The sequence below is a fragment of the Blastomyces dermatitidis genome, assembly GCF_000003525.1.
Source record: "Blastomyces dermatitidis ER-3 genomic scaffold supercont1.6, whole genome shotgun sequence".
In the NCBI taxonomy this organism is placed as follows: domain Eukaryota; kingdom Fungi; phylum Ascomycota; class Eurotiomycetes; order Onygenales; family Ajellomycetaceae; genus Blastomyces; species Blastomyces dermatitidis.
In genome coordinates this window covers 5,234,374-5,253,901 of record NW_025544779.1, presented here as the reverse complement: position 1 = coordinate 5,253,901, position 19,528 = coordinate 5,234,374, and the positions used below count along the sequence as shown (strand labels likewise).

Sequence of the window (19,528 nt, the reverse complement as noted above, 5' to 3'; positions counted from 1 at the left end):
AATCTCTGAGAACACTCAGAGATCAGATAAGATTAGTTTCAATGAGCTGTTCACTGTAGTGATCTGAGCAGGTGAAGAGAGACAGTATAATGTATGAGATAGAATCACAAAAGATGAAAGCTGCTGAACCTAGTCACTGAATACTGTATTATATAGAGATTATGTAAGAGTAGTGACTAGCAGATAAAGAAAAAGTATAAGAAAAGAGATGATGAATTGATCATCAACTGTAAGAGTTAGCTGTAAAAGACAAATATTATCATACACATCTCATTCATTTTCATACATTACATGTTAATCTATTTTCAATGCTACATCATCTGAAAAACATCAAAAACAAAGGAAATCTCAAAACTCAAGATCTGTAAGAGATTCAAGAGCTGTAAGCTGCTCTTGCAATAATATTACACATGTCTCTGATTCCTCTACTGCTCTGTGTATGATATTAATGTCATTTATTACAAGATTGACTGAAATGTTAATATAGAAATGTGCATGCATACATGTAGAGAAATTGAAGAAGAGCACAGAACTCACAGAATCAGAAGTCAGAGCAGAGAGAGCAGAGATGAAAGAAACAGAGAGAAGAGAAGATGCAGAATCAGATGAATAACAGTGAAAGTCACCCGGGACTGAACACTTATGATCTGGTGTGTGCACAACCTTCCCTGCAGAGAAGAGAGAGAGAGAGAAAGCAATGAGAGAAGCTTGAGAGTGAGACAGAGTAGTCTCAGCAGTGTTGTCATCTTTGATCAGAATGGTCTCTGATGCTGAAGCAACTAAGAATCATTGTTAGTATATGAAAATTGCAAAAGCAGGGGTAACAATTACTGAATGAATACCTGCTGGCCTTAGAATTGTACATGTAATTACAACATGCACAAGGCTTCTCAGAAAGAGAGAGAGAGATACAGAAGAATACAGAAAGCAGAATACAGTATGTAAATGACTTATTCTCACAATAACATCTCAGACAAGACATACAAGCCTCACACCTGCGGGTGTAAAAGAGTATAACATTCACATTTCTATTTCTGAAAACACAGATATCTTTTGCCTGCACCATGAAATCAGATGATAGATATCAGAGAATAGACTGATACAGATCTATCATTCTGAAGAAATTCATCAGAGTGAATATCTTTATAATGTTGAACTTTACAGTCATAAAAAGCTTCTTGATATCTGTGAATATCATAACTTTATACACAGTAAAACTCATAATAATTTTTTCTAAGAACAGAAAAATCAGTGTTAAAAAGAAAAGATGAAAAAGAAAAAGACTTACAATCTTAACACTGTTAAAGAGAGAGATGATTCTCTGATATAAATGAACAATTGTCTTATCATGAATATTTAAAATGAATGTAATAATCAGTGTCTGCAACTGAGCTTCAGATAGTTATATTATATACAGTCTTCATACAATAAATTAGTCTGAGAGTCAGTAAGAAGAACAGAAGTATATATACTGAGAGAGATGATTCATTAAGTCTATACAATATCTTCTTGAAATAGGGAGAGCTGATAACAAAAGCAGAGACAGTAAAACCAGAAGTAGCATGAGTGAGAGTCACAGGAACAGAGGTAGCAGGAGAGGAACCAGGCACAGGAACAGGTGTAGAAGAATAAGAGAGAGTGACAGAGAAAGAAACAGAGAGAGTAAGAGAGAATGTAGAAGACCTGGCCACACATGACACAGATAATTTCTTCATTATCATGTTCTTCAGATTCTCAATCAATGATTCAACATTGAGTTCACTATCATTAATGAACACAGATCTGTCAACACATGAAGATTCTATATAAATAAAAACAAACATCAGCATCTGTGTCTATGCAAAATTGTGCCAGAAAACACAATCAGAAATCTGCTGAGAAGGAAATGATTAAGAGTGTATAAGAAGGTGAAGAAGATGTGTTATCATCTATAGTAGTATGTTCTGACAATTATTAGAAGATAAACAAGTTCTGATCACATTTCACAACATGTTACACTTACTGCTAATGAACTGCCTGATATGAGTACTATAATGACACTTGTTATGAGAACAGAGAGTCATTGCCAGAAACACATACAATGTGATAGAGAGACAGATGAAAAGAGTTGAACAGAAGAAGAGATAGAAATCTTGAATGAGATGATAGCATTTGATAATGACAATGATGAAGATGATGATTAAAGAATGAGAAAAGTTAGTGAATAAGTAATGTAATATAGTGAAAGTTTCTTTGTAAGAGTATACATGAGATGCTAGCTGAATTAGAGATAGGTCATATGATTGTGAAATGCTAGTGATGAGCTAATCTGCATGAAGCTAGAGTGTACAACATGATTATGTGAGTGTGACTGAATCTGATAAGAGAGAATGTGATTTGAAAGAATGTATGACTGTTGAATAATAACACAGCTGCTTCCGAACTACTAGTGTACGCGTATGAGTGTAAAGGGGCCATAGTGTACACTAATTAATTTAGCGTACGAGACTACAATATAAGAAGCCGGCGTACGCCTGTAATTATACACTGGCTTAAGCAATCTTTGAATCATATCTGAACTACAATCTATGTAATAATGATCAATTTCATTATTATATATCATATCTTCAGTCTAAACTGAATGATCTACTGAATCTCATATACAGAGAGTAAATGTGTCAAGAGCAGAGTATAATAACACAGATAATATCTCTTTTTCAAATATACTTAAGTTTAAATTTAATCTTGTTTTTTTCTTCTGATTCATATCATAGTGAGTTTACTGAAATATTAGAAATTTTATACTTATTACTGATCTGTTCTGTCTTATTATTATATAATTAACTAGAATATTTCTGAATATTACAGATATTCTCTTTTTCTCATAATTGAAATTATTTACAGTCACTGATTATTTATCTTAAGAAGTATTAACTTCAGAAGTATATCTGAGTCTTAATTATTATATTTCTTATCTTATAGTGTGAACTCAGAGAGAAATGACTTAGTTCAGTAATTAAACAGATTATTTCTATGATATTTTCAGTAGTAAATCAATCACTTATTGATCTTATTATTCAGATATATACAGCTATTATAAGAAATAATAGTCTATTAATATCTCAATCACTGAGAGAAAATCATTCTGAAGTGACTCATTAAATTATACTAAGAGTCTGCTGATAACTATAATTTCTTATTAAAGCAGCAGTCAGAGTAGTAGTAATATTTAAACTATCTTAAGCTGATTCAGTTATTAGTTATCAGTTATTCTCTGCTTTAACTATGAGTACTGTCATCACATATATCAGTGATTATATAAAAAAAGCAAAGCTTATATAATCTATAAAGAAATGACTGAATATATATATTAATTTATACTATATTGAGTAGATTAAAGAATATACAGTATTCAATAACTATAATATTTTAATAAAAGAGAATAAGTATTAAAACTATAAGAATCTAGTACAGTGAATAAATTATTAAGATGTGAAAAAGAAACTGCTTTTACAGAAGAGCTTTTACTGAACTTTATAACTAATATTAAGAGATTTCTTTAACAGCACTGATATACATCTGACACAGAAGATTCAAGATTTATATACAGTTTATTCAGCACTGTTCAATAATTTGCTGAGAATAAATAAAGAAGCTGAAGATAAAAATAATAATTCACTGAACTACTTTATTAAGTTAAAGTTAATAAAAGATTATATTACTCTGAAGATTTTTGATTATCTATTATTAAATAAGATATTAGAGAAAATCAGTATATAGTTTATAAATCTCTTCAAGCTTGAATTACTTTATTCATTTCTTTATAAGCTATGAGAATTCTATGACACTGATTGAAATAAGTTCTCAGTTTTGAAACTAGATTATCATTCAATACTTTTCTATAATAAGTTGATATTCTCAGTTTAGTATATCTATTCAATTAATTAGTTATTAACTTATTAATATATAAATCAGAGATTGCATTCACGGAATCTCTCTTATTAAAGAAGATATCATTCAATATTCAGAGACAGAGCTTAGTCAGATTATAATTATATTTATTTATAAAATAAGAGAAGTTAAGTGAATTTTCTTTATACTTATTTCTCTACATTATATTATATATAATTATCTACTAAATCTACTGATTTTATAAGAGAATTCTGATAATTACACTATTATCAGACTGCTGATGATTTGAAAGATAGTATTATATAATATTTTAATATAGAATAGTGATAAAAATGATAATTATTTAGCATATAAGTCTCAGATAATAAGATATTTGTATTATAATTGAGATGTCACATTTCTTTAAATAGAATAGAAAGTTAATGAATAGCAGTCATTGTACTGAGTAATAGATAACTAGCTTAATAGTATTGATTTCACTGACAGAACAGTATACAGTGTCTTATAGTATCTTAGTAGTATTCTGATAATAATATCTGCCAATTACACAGTTACTGAGTAGTGTTATAATAATATTAATAAGTTCTGTGCTGTCTCAACACTATCTTAATATTTAATATTCAGCAATGTGACACTGAATATAATGGTGAAACATGTGTTACAATCAGCAACACGTGACACGGGTGGAATGGTGAATTCACGGTGTAATCACCGTAAATTAACCCTACGTTCTTCCTATATAGAGCCGCAACAGCCTGTATAGAAAGCTGCAATGGCCTATATAGATAGTCATCACTCATTAAGCAGATAATTACTGCTTCAATTACTGCAATTGCTGCTGCTGCAATACAATAAAACACTCTTTTATAGAGAAGTATAACATAATTTATCTCTCTCTGCAAAGATTCAGTTTTTATTTATAATTCATACTCACTATAAATATACAGTTCTGCAAATCTTCTGGTTTCTTTCATATGAACACAGCTATGAGCTCATACATGTCACGCCCTTGGCCGCGCCAAGGCCCCGTTGCGGCTCCACGCGGCCCATCGCTTCCCCGCGGATGATTCCATTCATCCCGCAGGCGTTCGAACCGGTTTCCAACCACTCTATGACATCACTTGGATGCAATATAGGAGGATCCAATTGATGGATATAAGAACCCCACTTCTATATGAGGTCAGCAGATTACTTACAAGTCATTGAGGCGCCACGGCGGTAGCACTCCGGCTATCCTCACTCATAGAATAGAGGGAGGGTGTCCACTCATTGTCTATATAGAATAGCTAGATACTGGCTCCTCATCAAAGGAGCCAGTGATTTGTTTTTTCCCTCTGGCAATATATGCAAGAGTTACTGCAATTCTCATACAATCTTCTTAGCATACTAAGTACTGTACCTATGATATCCTCGCAATAACTCTATAGCTCACGAGCTCACTATTCAAGCAAGATAGTCAAGCCTATCTATACGGCTCCTCAGATAACTACCTACGTGACGCCGCCGATTAGCCACCGCTTCGGGTCCGCCACGTTACAATACAGTTCTTACAATTCAAGAATTGACTGTAAACGTTCTTCTTTTTCTCATATTCTGTATGAATATAGCTGTAAATTCATGTAGTTTTATAATACAATATCATATTATCTGTGTTAAACACATTGAATATGTTAAATATATTGAATGTATTGTCTGTATTAAAACAAGAGATCTTACTTTTTCTTTTATAAAATTTTTATCTTCTATAAAATCTGTATTTTAAAACTACTTCTCTATGCTGCAGAAGTATATTCTATAGCAGATTCTTTCATATTTTTAATCTATTATAGTTTTTCAATTTTCTACAGCTTCTCTGCAATAATATACCTGTTATTTACAATTTGCTATAAGAAACAAGACATGTTTTAAATAACATCATTCTCTGACTCTTGAGTAATTTACATCTAATCACTTATTAAACACTTTTTATACAATGTGCAGAGCTTGTTATAATCACTGTATAAGTATCAGAACTTGAAAGCACTTCAGCAGTACAGCTTAAGTCTCTGTAAAATCTTTATAATCTGTCTCTAAGACTTCTGTAGAATCTCTGCAAACCTTATAAATTTAACTAGTTTTAAAATCATCTGAATCTTCAGTTTCATCTTCAGAAGAAAACAGTAGTTCTGTGAAATTATCTGCATTTTCTACAGAGAAACTGTAACTTTTACTCTCTCTTATACTTTTTTCAAAATATTTACAGCTAATGAGATTATCTATTTACTGTTAAACTCACAGTAAATATTCTCTATTTTCTGAATTGTATTATTATAAAATACACAGTTCTGATCTTTCTTCTCTTACAGATATATATTATGAATAAAATATTATTTAACAGATTAATTAAGTAACTAAGTATTATAATAAGAAATCATTCTCTACAATCTCATTAGCAGTTTTACATGCGGTTAGAAGACAGTTGTGAAAGATGTAAAGCTCACTTAATTAAAAGAATACTGACTTGTGAGTAGACTAGCTATCAGAACTATGAATTTCATGTTTGATTTTATTTAATCTAATCTTATACATTTCTTGACATGAATTCTGCTGAGACTAATAATTAAAAAAACATGCAAAGTGACTATTCATCAGATCTTAAAATGAAATCATGACTTAGAAAAAATAAGAAAGTAATTTCATTTAGTCTCATTTAATCTCATTCTTAGTATAAAGTTACTATTTTTAGACATTTTAAGATTTTTTTAGACTATTTTTAATTTTTTCAAAAGTAATACTTTTTAATAATACTTAAATAAGATTTAAAGTTATTTAAAGTATTAAAAAGAATTTAAATTGAGAAGTGAAAATGTTAATCTTATTTAAAAAATGTAATAAGAGTAGATAATAAGTCATACTGAGACAGTATGAAACTACTTTCTAATTGTAAAACTGTGTAATGAAATCAATTAAATTGATTATAAAATCATTAAATATTCTGATTCTGGTCTCAGACACAGTTACATAGTTAGTCTACTTGTGAGAAGTTATATGAGAAAAGAATTAGTAAGTCAAAGTACATGACCTGATATTCTCACTTATCAGATTAACTATACATGATACTACATATAAAATTCGCCTTCAAATCAAGTACAGGTATAAAAAATGACTGGAAAACTATTTCTCTATTTCTCTATCTCTTTATCTTAATATTCTTCTTTCAACGCGTATACTTCATCATTTTAAGTGGTTTAGTCTGCTGATTCACCGCGTTCTCAACAGATGAAATATATCAGATAGATATCTCATTCTTATAGATAAGATTCTGAAGAATGTGAAAATATATCTCTATATACTTTGAGCTATATGAACTTGCTTCAGAAGAGAATAGCTCTATAACAGACTTATTATCAGTATGAATTGTATAAGTGAGAGTATTGACTGTGATAAGAATGAAGTAATTATCAGCATTCAGATTATTAAGAAAAGATAAAATGAATTCAGCATCTTCTAGAAGCTCGCGAAGACAGACAAGCTTATAGACAGTCTTAAAGAATGCAATATATTCAGTCTCAGTTAATGACTTAAAGATCTCAGTTTATCAGCAGCTCTGTTATGCAACAGAGTCACCTGTTATATAGATGATATAATCAGTGATTGAACAGAATTCTGAATCTCTACTGACTTTATCAGTATCTGTATATATTACAGATTTAATATCAGCATCTCTGTGATAAATTATACTCTCATTGATTAAACTCTGTAGATATCAGAGTGTATATTTGAATACAGTTACTATGTTGTTAGAATAAGTGTCACGGATAAATATATTCAAGACATATGAATCTTATGTGTATTAAGATCTGCTTATTATATTATTCATACACTATATATTATAGCTAATTGCATACAAAAGATAGAGCTATTCATAGTAAAATAAATATGTGAGTCAAGAGATCTAGTATAAGTGAGTATTAGATAAGTATTGTAGTCAGCTGATAATAATGAGAAATATTGTAGTAATATAATATTAGTAGTGTTCAGTAGTGTATAATGTCTTTTTTCTGATACATATCAATCTGCAGAACATGTCAACTCTGAAATACTGAGATTACTATAAGAGCTCAGAAGGTGAATGCAGAGATAACAGGTGTAAAGACTCTTAAGTAATTAATTCTCTTCTGTTGATAATTTTCACAGATAACTCAGCAGGGCTTATAGCAGATAATGTTACTCATATCATTGAACTTTTAATCATATACTTATTGACTGTAAAGAACACTTATTTGTGATGTTCTCTTAATCAGTTATTAAATCTTAATCAGTTTTAAACAGTTGATCTCTTTAACACAGATCTTGTAATAATATTTTCATTTCATGAAAGCTTTGATGTATATGAGATTTTTTGAGATCAGAAGTACAGTAATCTTGAGATTGAAAGATAGATCTTTGTAACTGTTTCTCACTGAAGATTTCCTCACTATAGTAATATCTCTTGTAAATGTTAGAGAGTTATCAGATTCAACTGTGAGTTCTGAGAAGAGTAGTATATTCTGTACTAAAAAGATAGATATTCTCACAGAAATTTTATAATCAATTCATCAATTATTAGTGAGTATAAGAAATAATGAACATCTAGGTTGAATAATCTCATTAATATACAGATCATTAATTGATGAGTCAGAAGTCACTGAAGAAATCTCTGCAGAAATTATTGCAGAAATTACTGCAGTCTCTTGACAGGCCGTAGTGAGTAGATCTGATATTAAGAAGGAAATCACTGCAGCTTCTTTACAGGTCGCATTGAATAGAATCTTCAGATTGTATGTTATCAGTATTAATAAATCAGTAAGATGAAGATTCTTCTGAAAGATGACATCTTTTAATATATATAAATACCTGTTGAAGAAATCAACAAATCTATAATTAAGAAAATCATCATATCTCACAAATATTGACTTCGTGAAATGAGAGGCTATCTTATTAAGAAGCTTGAAGACTATCTTTAAGAATGCTTTGCAATCTCATCAGTAAATGCCACATGCAGAAGATAGAGCTTCAAGTCAGATCTTATATAAAGTAATCAGCTTTGTATTTTCATGACTCTTATACAATATAGTTGAGATTAATATAAGATTAAGCAGCTCTGAAACTATAATAACTGCCATATCTCACATCTTTACAGAAGTGAAAGAGTTCATTAATAGTGATCAGAACTTTTCAATAATTAATTCAATTAATTGTTTAAATACTTTATCTTACTGTGAAGTATGAGAGAGAGTTAACTCTCACTTTATTTCTTCACTGAGTATATATACTGTGACTATATTTGAATTCAATTCTTCATAATCTGAATGAATGATTGTAATGCTACAACTCAGTAGATTCTTTATAAAGTAATTAAAGATCTGTAGATATCTCAATATCTCATCCTTGTATTTCAATAGAAATATCAATATAGTTAATGAATCAGCGCTTCATCACGAACTCGCTCAATTTTTCGAATAAGAACCCGCCGATAGATTCATCGAAAAGCCCTCGATCATATGAGCATTTTGACCCCATCGCCGACTGAATACCCTGTGTGATGGTGGAGTTATCCAGTCAAACATGAACCAGATGTTGTTCAAAACTCCTGTGTGGGATTATCCCTCATTCATCCCTACCACACCACAACCCTGGGCCAAATTGTCATACAAATTGTAAGGCGAAGAGACCTAACCATATGTGCCAATCTTCTCAATTTTGGAAGATTCCTGACCTGTAATTGTGGAGATATCTGAGAAGCATCTTCCATGAAAACCCTGTCTATCTTTGATGTTTCAAAACATCAACGCCAAGTCCCACACACATACCGCCCTTCTCAATCTGGCTCATCTCTGACAGAAAAATACAAAAAGATATCTCAGTAATAGTATCAAGCACATAATTAACAGATATATTTGAAGTGTATTCTCTGTGAAAAACCCTTTCTGTCTTTGATGTATCAAGATATCAATATCAAGTCTTACTCTTGTACTGCCTCTCCTGATCTGGCTCATTCTCAGCAGAAAAATACAAAGAGATATCTCAGTAACTGTACTCAATACATAATCAGCAGACATAATAACTATAAAATCAGTATATCTCAAGATCTGACTGAGCCTTTGATCTCTGCACAGTGATATATATTAAATCTAGTTTTAATATCTTAATATTCAATAGATTCTGCAAGAGATTGAGAACAGTAATACTAGATTTCTATTGAATTTATGAATTAACTCTATATTGATATAATCATTAACAAAGTCTTCTATTTTAAGATATAAATAATCAGTTCCTCTACATTCTGCTGATAATATTTACATTATTATATAGAAACAGATTTATATTCTCTATAATATCAAGACTCTGAAGAGAGAAAGTCTTAATAGAGAGTATATAGTAGTACATATCTTAGCAGTTTCTATCTCATTCTTCTGCAGCAGTTAATGTAAAAAAAAGATCTTAGAAATAGTTTTTTACTTCTCTTGAAAAAGTAAGATGTTATTCTCTGAGTTTTATACAATATTCTTACAAAGAATTAAAAACAGAGTTATTTTCTGTTATAATTTCATATTCTTTTAAGTAAGAATTACTTTTTCAGTGACTGAAGAGCTTTTATTAATACTTAATTCTTTTTTATACTCTTTATTAACTGATTTGAGTTGCATACTTGTTGTGTGAGAAGAATTGAATAATTTAGAATAAAATTGAATAGTTTTAATCAATTTCTCTGCAAAAAATTGATTTATTTTTTATCAGTTTTTCTCTCAAAAACTGTCATATTATCTGATTTATTATTAATTGATATCATACTTTTCCTCACTGTATCTCAAGAAAGAGATTGTAAAGATTTTATTAATTTATCTTAAAAATTCTGACGGGCTGCGCCTGATTAATTATATAGACTATTTTATTACACTTCATAGATTCTTTCATTTCTGATCACTGATTCTCAGCTGCTACAAACGCACGTAATATACGCTCCGATTCTCAGTCATTTCCAATTATCAATTCTCAGCCACTATGAACGCGCGTATATTCTTTCACCTCAAAGCTTCACTGTGTACATCATCATATACATATATAAATATTCATCTCAATCACTGATTCTCACACTTTCTCTTTCTTTTCTTCTTTAACATTTTTATCTTTGTTATATAAGATCTATCAATATAATATCAATCTATTCAGTGTAGGCTTCTTACACTATAAATATATTCATTATCTTCTTATTAGAAAATAATTATTCACACATCATCTTCTCATTAGAAATGATTATCTATTGAGAGATATTCAAATGTGTAATAATACATAAGAAATAGAGAAACAGTTAAACAGTTAAGCAGACACTGAGTTCTCAGATAGAAGCTTGCTCATCAGTCACTCTGACTCTGTAACAGAATCTTATAAAGAGAATAAAATCTTATAAGAGAATATCAGTGAAAGATTTGAGAGTTCTGACACTCAGATATATGAGAATATGATTACACTTCTTCAGATTTCACAGATATTATATATTCAATAATCAATATAATCATGTCTAATAATAATATGAAACTCTTCAATGCGAGCATAGACACAATGTCACAGTGACTTTAAGCAATGTTGAAATTATAACAACAATAAATAGCTGATATGCATGTAACTCAACAACTTCAATATGAAGAGATTTAATGATTAACTCATGTGATTTCAATATCTACAGAATTAAATATAAAAGCACTGAAAGAATGCTTAGATACTTCTGTATATTTCAATACTTTTAATCTCACTCTCTACTCATTATGAAGAATTGAAATGCTTATAAAACTGAGTATAGATGAAGATTTCATCAGTTCATTAATCAATCAAGAGTGATATATCAATGAATGATTGAAAGATCATGTGAAACAGAAGTTTCATTCATGAATGAAAGCATGTGAATCAGTGTTGTAAATATCTGATAATATTATAAGATATCTTGATATTCTGTTCTGAGACACTGCTATGCAATAGAAAGTATTAGATTAATTACAGAGTGTCTGACAGAGAAACACTTCTCTTATAACATTCATTTCTGACTTCAACATCAAGATTCTAAAAGCAGATTATCACTCATGAGAGAATCAAATGAAGATTAGCATGCTCAAGAAGACATTGACTTTCAAACTCCTACAGACTCTTGTAAGTATAGATGAAGACTAGACTTATAAAGACTTCTGCACACAGCTCTGAACATTGAATAACTGTCTTATCAAGCTCAAGAGTATACAGAACAGTGACAGAAGATGTTACATCTCAGTCACTTATACACTCACACTGAAGAGGAGTAACAGCAATAATGCAGATATCATGAACTGAATAGATTCAAATGTCTATGTATAAGCAAGAGTTTTCACTGTTTGAACAGGCTTCTGAATTTCTGAGATCACTTCTGAAGAAGTCACTGATTGATATCAATGTGAAGTGTGTATCAACTGTAACTAATCAGAACTCATTGCTTTCAACTACTAATCAATCTATGTGCCTTCACACTTGAGAGAAAGATCAGTGCCTGTCTGCATCAATTACATTGCAGTGAAGAAAGATTCAGAAGATAACTATGAGAATGCTTCAATGAAACAGAGAAAAGATTAACTTCTGTTCAAATTCATAAACAGAAGCTTGAAGAGGTTAAACAATAATGATTTGAAGAGAAGATGACAATGAATGTGATTCTTGTATCTACTGTGATTGATAACATGTATAATATGAAAGTCATGATAGACAGCAGTCTATGTTACTATATAATGATAAAATCTTCAGTTGTAAGATGTTATAATCTTCAGTGTATTCCTTTATCAAAACTCTGACTTCTCACAGAATTTGATAATCTGAAAGATGTTTGTACTCATTACATGATGAAACTAAACATAGATGTGAAAGAACATCAACATGAAGATGTCTATACATATGAAGTTGATAATCTTAATTATAATCTTATGTTAGAACTTGCCTGACTATCTGAACAAGGTATCTTACTGAATACTTGAAACAGAAGCTCGATATGCTCTAATGATGATAGAATTCATGAAGATGATATTCACAAGACTATAAATCTTACACAGATCTCTGTCAACACTTATGAAATACTCTGAAAAAGAAGTCATCATCAAAATTATCAACAGAGTCACTGATAAGTTTGCTGATAGCAGAATTATGTATCAATCTATTTCATCAGTCTGACTGATATTAAAAAGACTCTAGAAAAGTTATCTCATATTATAATAACAGATTCTTATATGAAACTCTCTTAATAATATCATGAATATCTAGATGTCTTCTGATAAGATAATATTATAAACATACCTCTCTTACAAGGTTCTGAAGTGAATCACAGTATCAAGTTAGAGAAAAAGAATGATAAGAATCTTGAACTGTTATAAGACTCTCTTTATAACATGTTCTGAGTTGAACTTCTTCTTCTTTGAAAGACACTCAATGATCTGTTGAATAAAGAATTCATATATATTAGCAACTCTTTTATCACAGCCTCTATTCTCTTTGCAAAGAAATCAGATGAAGAACTCTGATTCTGTGTGAACTATTGAGATCTGAACAGATTGATAAAGAAAGATTGATATCTCTTATCTCTTATCAATAAAACTCTAGCACAGATCAGATAAGCTCAATGATTTATAAAACTAGATATTATTATCACATTTCATAAGATTCATATCACTGAAGAAGATGAATGACTTACAGTATTCTGAACATATTATGATCTCTTTGAATGAATAGTCACACTCTTTGAACTGACTAACACTCTCAGTATATTTCAGAAGTATATCAACTGAGCAGTCTGAAATTTTCTTGATAAGTTTGTATCTACTTATCTAGATAACATTCTCATCTTCACTGATGAATTCAGAAAAGAATATCAAGAACATGTGTGAAAGATATTATAACAGCTATGAGAAGCAGAACTACTGATAGATATTAATAAGTGTGATTTTGAAGTCAAGAGTATCAAGTATCTGAGTTTTATTATAGAAGCTGACAAGAAAATTCAAATGAATTCTGAGAAAGTCTCTATCATTCTTGAATGAGAAGCTTCATATACTGTGAAAGATGTATAAAGCTTCATCAGATTTGCTAATTTCTATCAGTGATTTATATGAATCTTCTTAGATATTACAAGATCACTTACAGATCTCACGAAGAAAAACTCAGTATTTCAATGATCAGCAGATACTGAAGCTGCATTTACATAGATAAAGAAGATGTTCATTAATATCTCTCTGCTGATAATATTTAATTCTGATTATAAGACAGTTATTGAAGCTGATTTCTCTGACTATGTAATAGAAGAAGTGATATTGTAATATAATGATAAAGATATTCTATAATCATGTGTCTTCATGTCTAAGAAACTGAGTCCTGCTGAATGCAATTATGAGATCTATGATAATAAACTTCTTACAATCATATACTGTTTAGAAGAATGAGACTCTGAACTTCAAAGTATCTCTGAATTTAAAATAGTCACAGATTATAAAATTTCAAATACTTTATAACTATCTATAAACTTACTGAATAACAGATACAATGATCTGAGTTCTTAAGTCACTTTCATTTTATTATACACTACTGTTCTGACAGTCAGAACTCAATTCCAGATGTTCTCTCATGACAAGAGCAGAATATGTCATTCAATATAACAGATACTCACTGAATGAACTAAGAGCACTGACTCTTGAATCTGAAGATACTAGTTGATCAAGATGAAACAGCTCACAGCACTATATATGCTTCTCTGATTAGAACTGTCACTGATATCTCAACTTCTTCTGAACTTACATTAGATGAGCTATAGTATTCAGCAGCTTAAATAAATGAACTTCTTCAAACACTCACTGAAGCAGTGTGACAAGAAGCATTCTGATTTTTCTCAGAATTACATATAAGAATCAACATCTCAGATTATTCAATCAATGATAATATCTCTTTACAATTTCATAAATGATGCTGAGTCTCTCACTTCAAATTCTTACACACTCAGATAATGTAAGAGATGTATGATTTATATATAACTGATTATTCAGACTGTGAACAACTGTATAGAATAATCTACTGAGAGTTCTATTAACCTGAGATATCAAATAGAATCAGATGCTTTATCTGAAACTGCAACTACTGTTCTTCTATTATCTTATAAAAGAACTGTAGAAAAGATCTACTGAAATCACTCAATATTTCTAATAGAATCTGGCAAGATGTAGCAATTAACTTCACTATTAATCTATCTAAGAGCAAGAGTTGTAGAAACATCCTGATCATTGTAAATTAATTAAGCAAAGATGTAATATTGAAATCTTATAATAAGATAAATACTGAACAAGTCATTGAAGCTGGTTCACAGAGTCTGTTCTATCAAATATATGAATTACTGAGATTTATAGTATTGAATTAAGATTATCAATTCATGAGTACTCTCTGAACTAGAATCTGTCAAGTGCTTAAGATTATATAGTATCTGTCAACTATCTATCACTCTGAGACTGATAATGCATTAGAATGAATAATTCAGCCTGTAAAGAATTATCTTCATAAGTTCTGCAATCACTTATAAGATGATTGACATGATCTTCTTCTACACACAGAGATCACTATCAATGATCAAGATGATATTTCAACAGGTATAAGCTTATTCTTTCTTATACATGAATATCATATGAAAGTGTTAAATCTTCTAAAGATTATATAGTTTACACTTAATCTCTTCAGTCTGATTCAGATCACTGATAATATTGTAATGAAGCTTCAAGATGCTTATAATTAAGCAGAAGTCTTCATGATAACTGTAAAACAAGATCAAGACAATTAAATTAATGTTCATCAAGATCTCACTGAACAATATAAGATAGAAGATCTGATATAATTGAATCTTAAAAACATATGAATCACACATTCATCTTGTATACTAGATTATCATCATATCAGATATAAAGTGATAGAAGTTCTAGATAGTCATAACTACTGTCTTGACACATCACTAGAAATTCATAATGTATTTTATACAAGCTTGCTTCACTGCACTGTCATTAATTCATTCTCTTCTCAGCTGACTTCTGACTGACAGTCACTAGACATTATAGAGAAAGATAATGAGCTCGAGTGAGAGATTGAGAATATTCTCAATGAGAGACTCTGCAGCTGCAGCTGATAATATCTCATGAAAGAAGTCAGCTATAATCAATCAACCTGAACTCTGAGTTTCATGTTATCTGAAACAGTAGTTCTTGACTGATGAGAACTGCTTCTGAAAGAGAGAGACTAATGTGACAGACTGCACCTTATCAATCATATAGACTATTTCATTATACTTCATAGATTCTTTCATTTCTGATCACTGATTCTCAGCTGCTACAAACGCGTGTAATGTACACTCTGATTCTCAGTCACTATAAACCCGCGTATATTCTTCTGCTCTGAAGCTCCATCATGTACACCATCACATACACATATAAATATTCACCTTGATCACTAATTCTTACACTTTCTCTTTCTTTTCTTCTTTAACATTTTTATCTTTGTTATATAAGACCTATTAATATAATACCGATCTATTCAGCGTAGACTTCTTACAAAAATCAATTTTAGTTTATTAGATTCTCTTCAAATACCTAACCTAGTTACTGAACTAGTGTGAAAAAAATCAGATGTTTTATACACAAAAGTCTGTTATTCTTATTTTAAAATTGTCTGATCAACTTTTCAATTGAAAACAGACTTAGAAACCTCTTAATTGAAACAGTCTGATCAACTTTTCAATTCAAAAGAGTATAATAAATATCTCAATTGAATTAGTCTGATCAACTTTTTATTGAGTAAGAACAATGAGTTCAAAAGTACACTCAGTTGATGTGAAAAAAGATGCTTTCTCAAATGCTATTACTGAGATTGAAATTCTGAAGAGAAGAAAGAAAGAAGAAATAGAGAAATAACAAGTTCTTGAAATACAGAAACTTGAAAAAGCAAGTAAAATTCTTGAAAAGCAGTGTCTGAGTGAGATAAATGAAGAAGTTCTGTTAATTCTTCATGCTCAGACTAGACAACTACAGAAAGTGATCAAGTTCAAACTTGAAATTTCAATCACAGTTCAAAAAACTTTGAAAATTTCTAATATAATCACTGACTCTTCAGTTTGCTCTTTCTTCTTTTCTACTTTGTCTTCTTCTTCTTCTTTAAATCAGAAGAAAACATATACTTAAGCAGCTGAATCTGCTGTCTCTAAATCTGCTATCTCTAAATCTGCTGTCTCAAAAACTGCTTAAAATTCTGAGAAAACTGAGAAGAATACTGCTCATACTTCTATTAATAGAAGAGTGAGAAAAAAAATGCAAAAAGAGAAAAATGTTCAAATCTTCAGAAATAGAAGACTTATTCTCAATGTCTCAAATCAGGACATCTTACAGAGAAATAAGCTAAACTCAAGTCTCATTTTCAGAATTAGAAATGAAATCAATCAGCAGTTCTTTTCTCAGTTAATAACTCATATTGAAGTTCAAAAATCAGTTATAGCTTTAATTAAGTCATTCTTCTTTGAAAACTTTATCATTCTGATCACAATGTCTGAATTCAGTGCAGAATTCATTATTCAGAATGAGAATCTCTGAAAATCTGTGGTTTGAAAGAACGTACAACTGTCAGATAATAACGCGGCCGCTTCTGAACTACTAGCATATGAATGTAAAGAGGGCTCTAGCGGCTACTAATTAATTTAGTGTACGAGATTCAATATATAAGAAGCCAGCGTACACCGGTAATTGTATGCTGGCTTAAGCAACCTTTGAATCACATCTAGTAGCATGTCTAAAAACTGATGAGAAGTGCAGGCTTCTCCAGAGCATGATAATTTCATCTACAAAGTGATTTGTAGTTATCATGTCAGTGTGGTTCTAGAACACCTCAAAAGATAGTGTATGAAGAGTGATGAGTGAAAGAGCATCTGATTGATGCTGCTTTGCTTATTAGGGAAAAACTCCACACTCAGGCGAATACCATGTATATGAATGAATGAGGTGTGAGAAAGGGAATGAGAGCGGTGAACCAGATTCAAAGAAGTCCACTCCCTACTCAAAAGAAGGATAAAAGAGAGAGGTGACCATCACCGGAGTTGTATAATGATAACAGAAATCATATAATAATATAGTGATAGAGTGATATAGTGATATAATGATACAGTGATATAGTAATATAATGATACAAGTGATATAATAATAGACATCATATGATCAATCAGAAATCACTGAAATAAATACCTTCTCTAGCTGATATGAACAACATTCTTCTCTGCTATCTGATCTGAAAGATATGCAGAACCTCTCAGAGAGTTTACTTAAAGTAGTAAGAAAAGCAGCTGAAACTACTGAACTGAAATCAAAGCTCTGTATATGTATGAGAATTCTAAATGAGATCAAGACCTTGTGTACACAGTGACAGACTGAGATGAAAGTCAAACAACAATTGACATTCACTGCAGACTAAGCATTCACTATGAAGAGCTTTGCTAACACAATCATCATCATTAATAAGAATAGAGAAAACCAGATCTTAGACCTGCAGTAGAAGATTGAATGTTTATACAGACAGATAACTATATCAAATCTGAAGATTTCATCATGATTGTTCACAATCTCTTCAGAAATGTACACATCATTGAAGACTGCTGTGTAGAATGAGAATCTGAGTATGAGATATATCAAGCTAGAAGATCTATCAGAGTTATCAAGCTTTAATAGCAACTGAAAAAATAATGCTGCAATCAGCTGACTAAGTCAGATACAATCATATTATCAGATTGAATATGAACTCACAGACAGACAGCTAATAAAATTTCAACAAGTCTTAAGATCTGCTGCATTTCTATGTGAAAAAGTGAAGTCATTATAAATGACTGATGAAAAGATGAATCTCACAGACTCAGAATAATATTCATTCTCATGAACATGAAATGAGTTTTTCAAATGAATCTTACACAACTTTGAGAAAGTGAATACATGAGACAAGTATTACAAATGCTTCACTGAGTGTAGATAAGTGAGTGATCTTACATTATACTTTACATACTTCAGCTTACACTATCTTGTGTTGAATAAAGAGCTTTCAATATCTTTCTATTTACAGATCTTCATTCATGATCTTACATCTGAGTTGAGAGTGAAATAAAAATGCTTAATCTCACAGTCAGACACAGTGAAGAAAGCATATAATATTCTCATTATACAGAAATAAGTAAGTCAATTATAACAGAAAATACTGCAATCAAGTATGCCTTAGCAGAGAACAGATAATCAGACTTCTATGACACAAGTCACACACTCAGATAACAATGAATCTAGATCTGAATATCATTGCTAAAGCACTGAATCTCCTGAAAAAGAGATTCTCTGAGTGAAAATCTTGATATTATGAATATTAAGCTTGCTTCAACTGCAGATGTCAAAATCATGATATAAAAGATTACACTCAGTATACACAGTCAAGAGAAGCAAGAGAGTCAAAAAACTAGCAGAATCAGTGAGCTCAGAGACACTCACTGATATTCTATGAAAAGTCTTCAAAGTGAAAGAGATGCTCATGTTAGATGACTCTCTGAATTCTGTAAATGCAAAGA

General features: G+C 30.5%; 1 protein-coding gene across 1 annotated transcript; it reads right to left on the bottom strand.

Moving 5' to 3' along the window:
- Nucleotides 1-638: 638 nt before the first annotated feature.
- BDCG_17330 (uncharacterized protein) lies at nucleotides 639-1,801 on the bottom strand (the record flags this gene model as incomplete). The annotated part of the gene is made up of 3 exons (XM_045426471.1): nucleotides 639-779; nucleotides 1,211-1,217; nucleotides 1,473-1,801. Coding segments are annotated over 3 exons (476 nt in total), but the record flags the coding sequence as incomplete, so codon positions are not given.
- Between the last annotated feature and the right edge of the window lie 17,727 nt (nucleotides 1,802-19,528).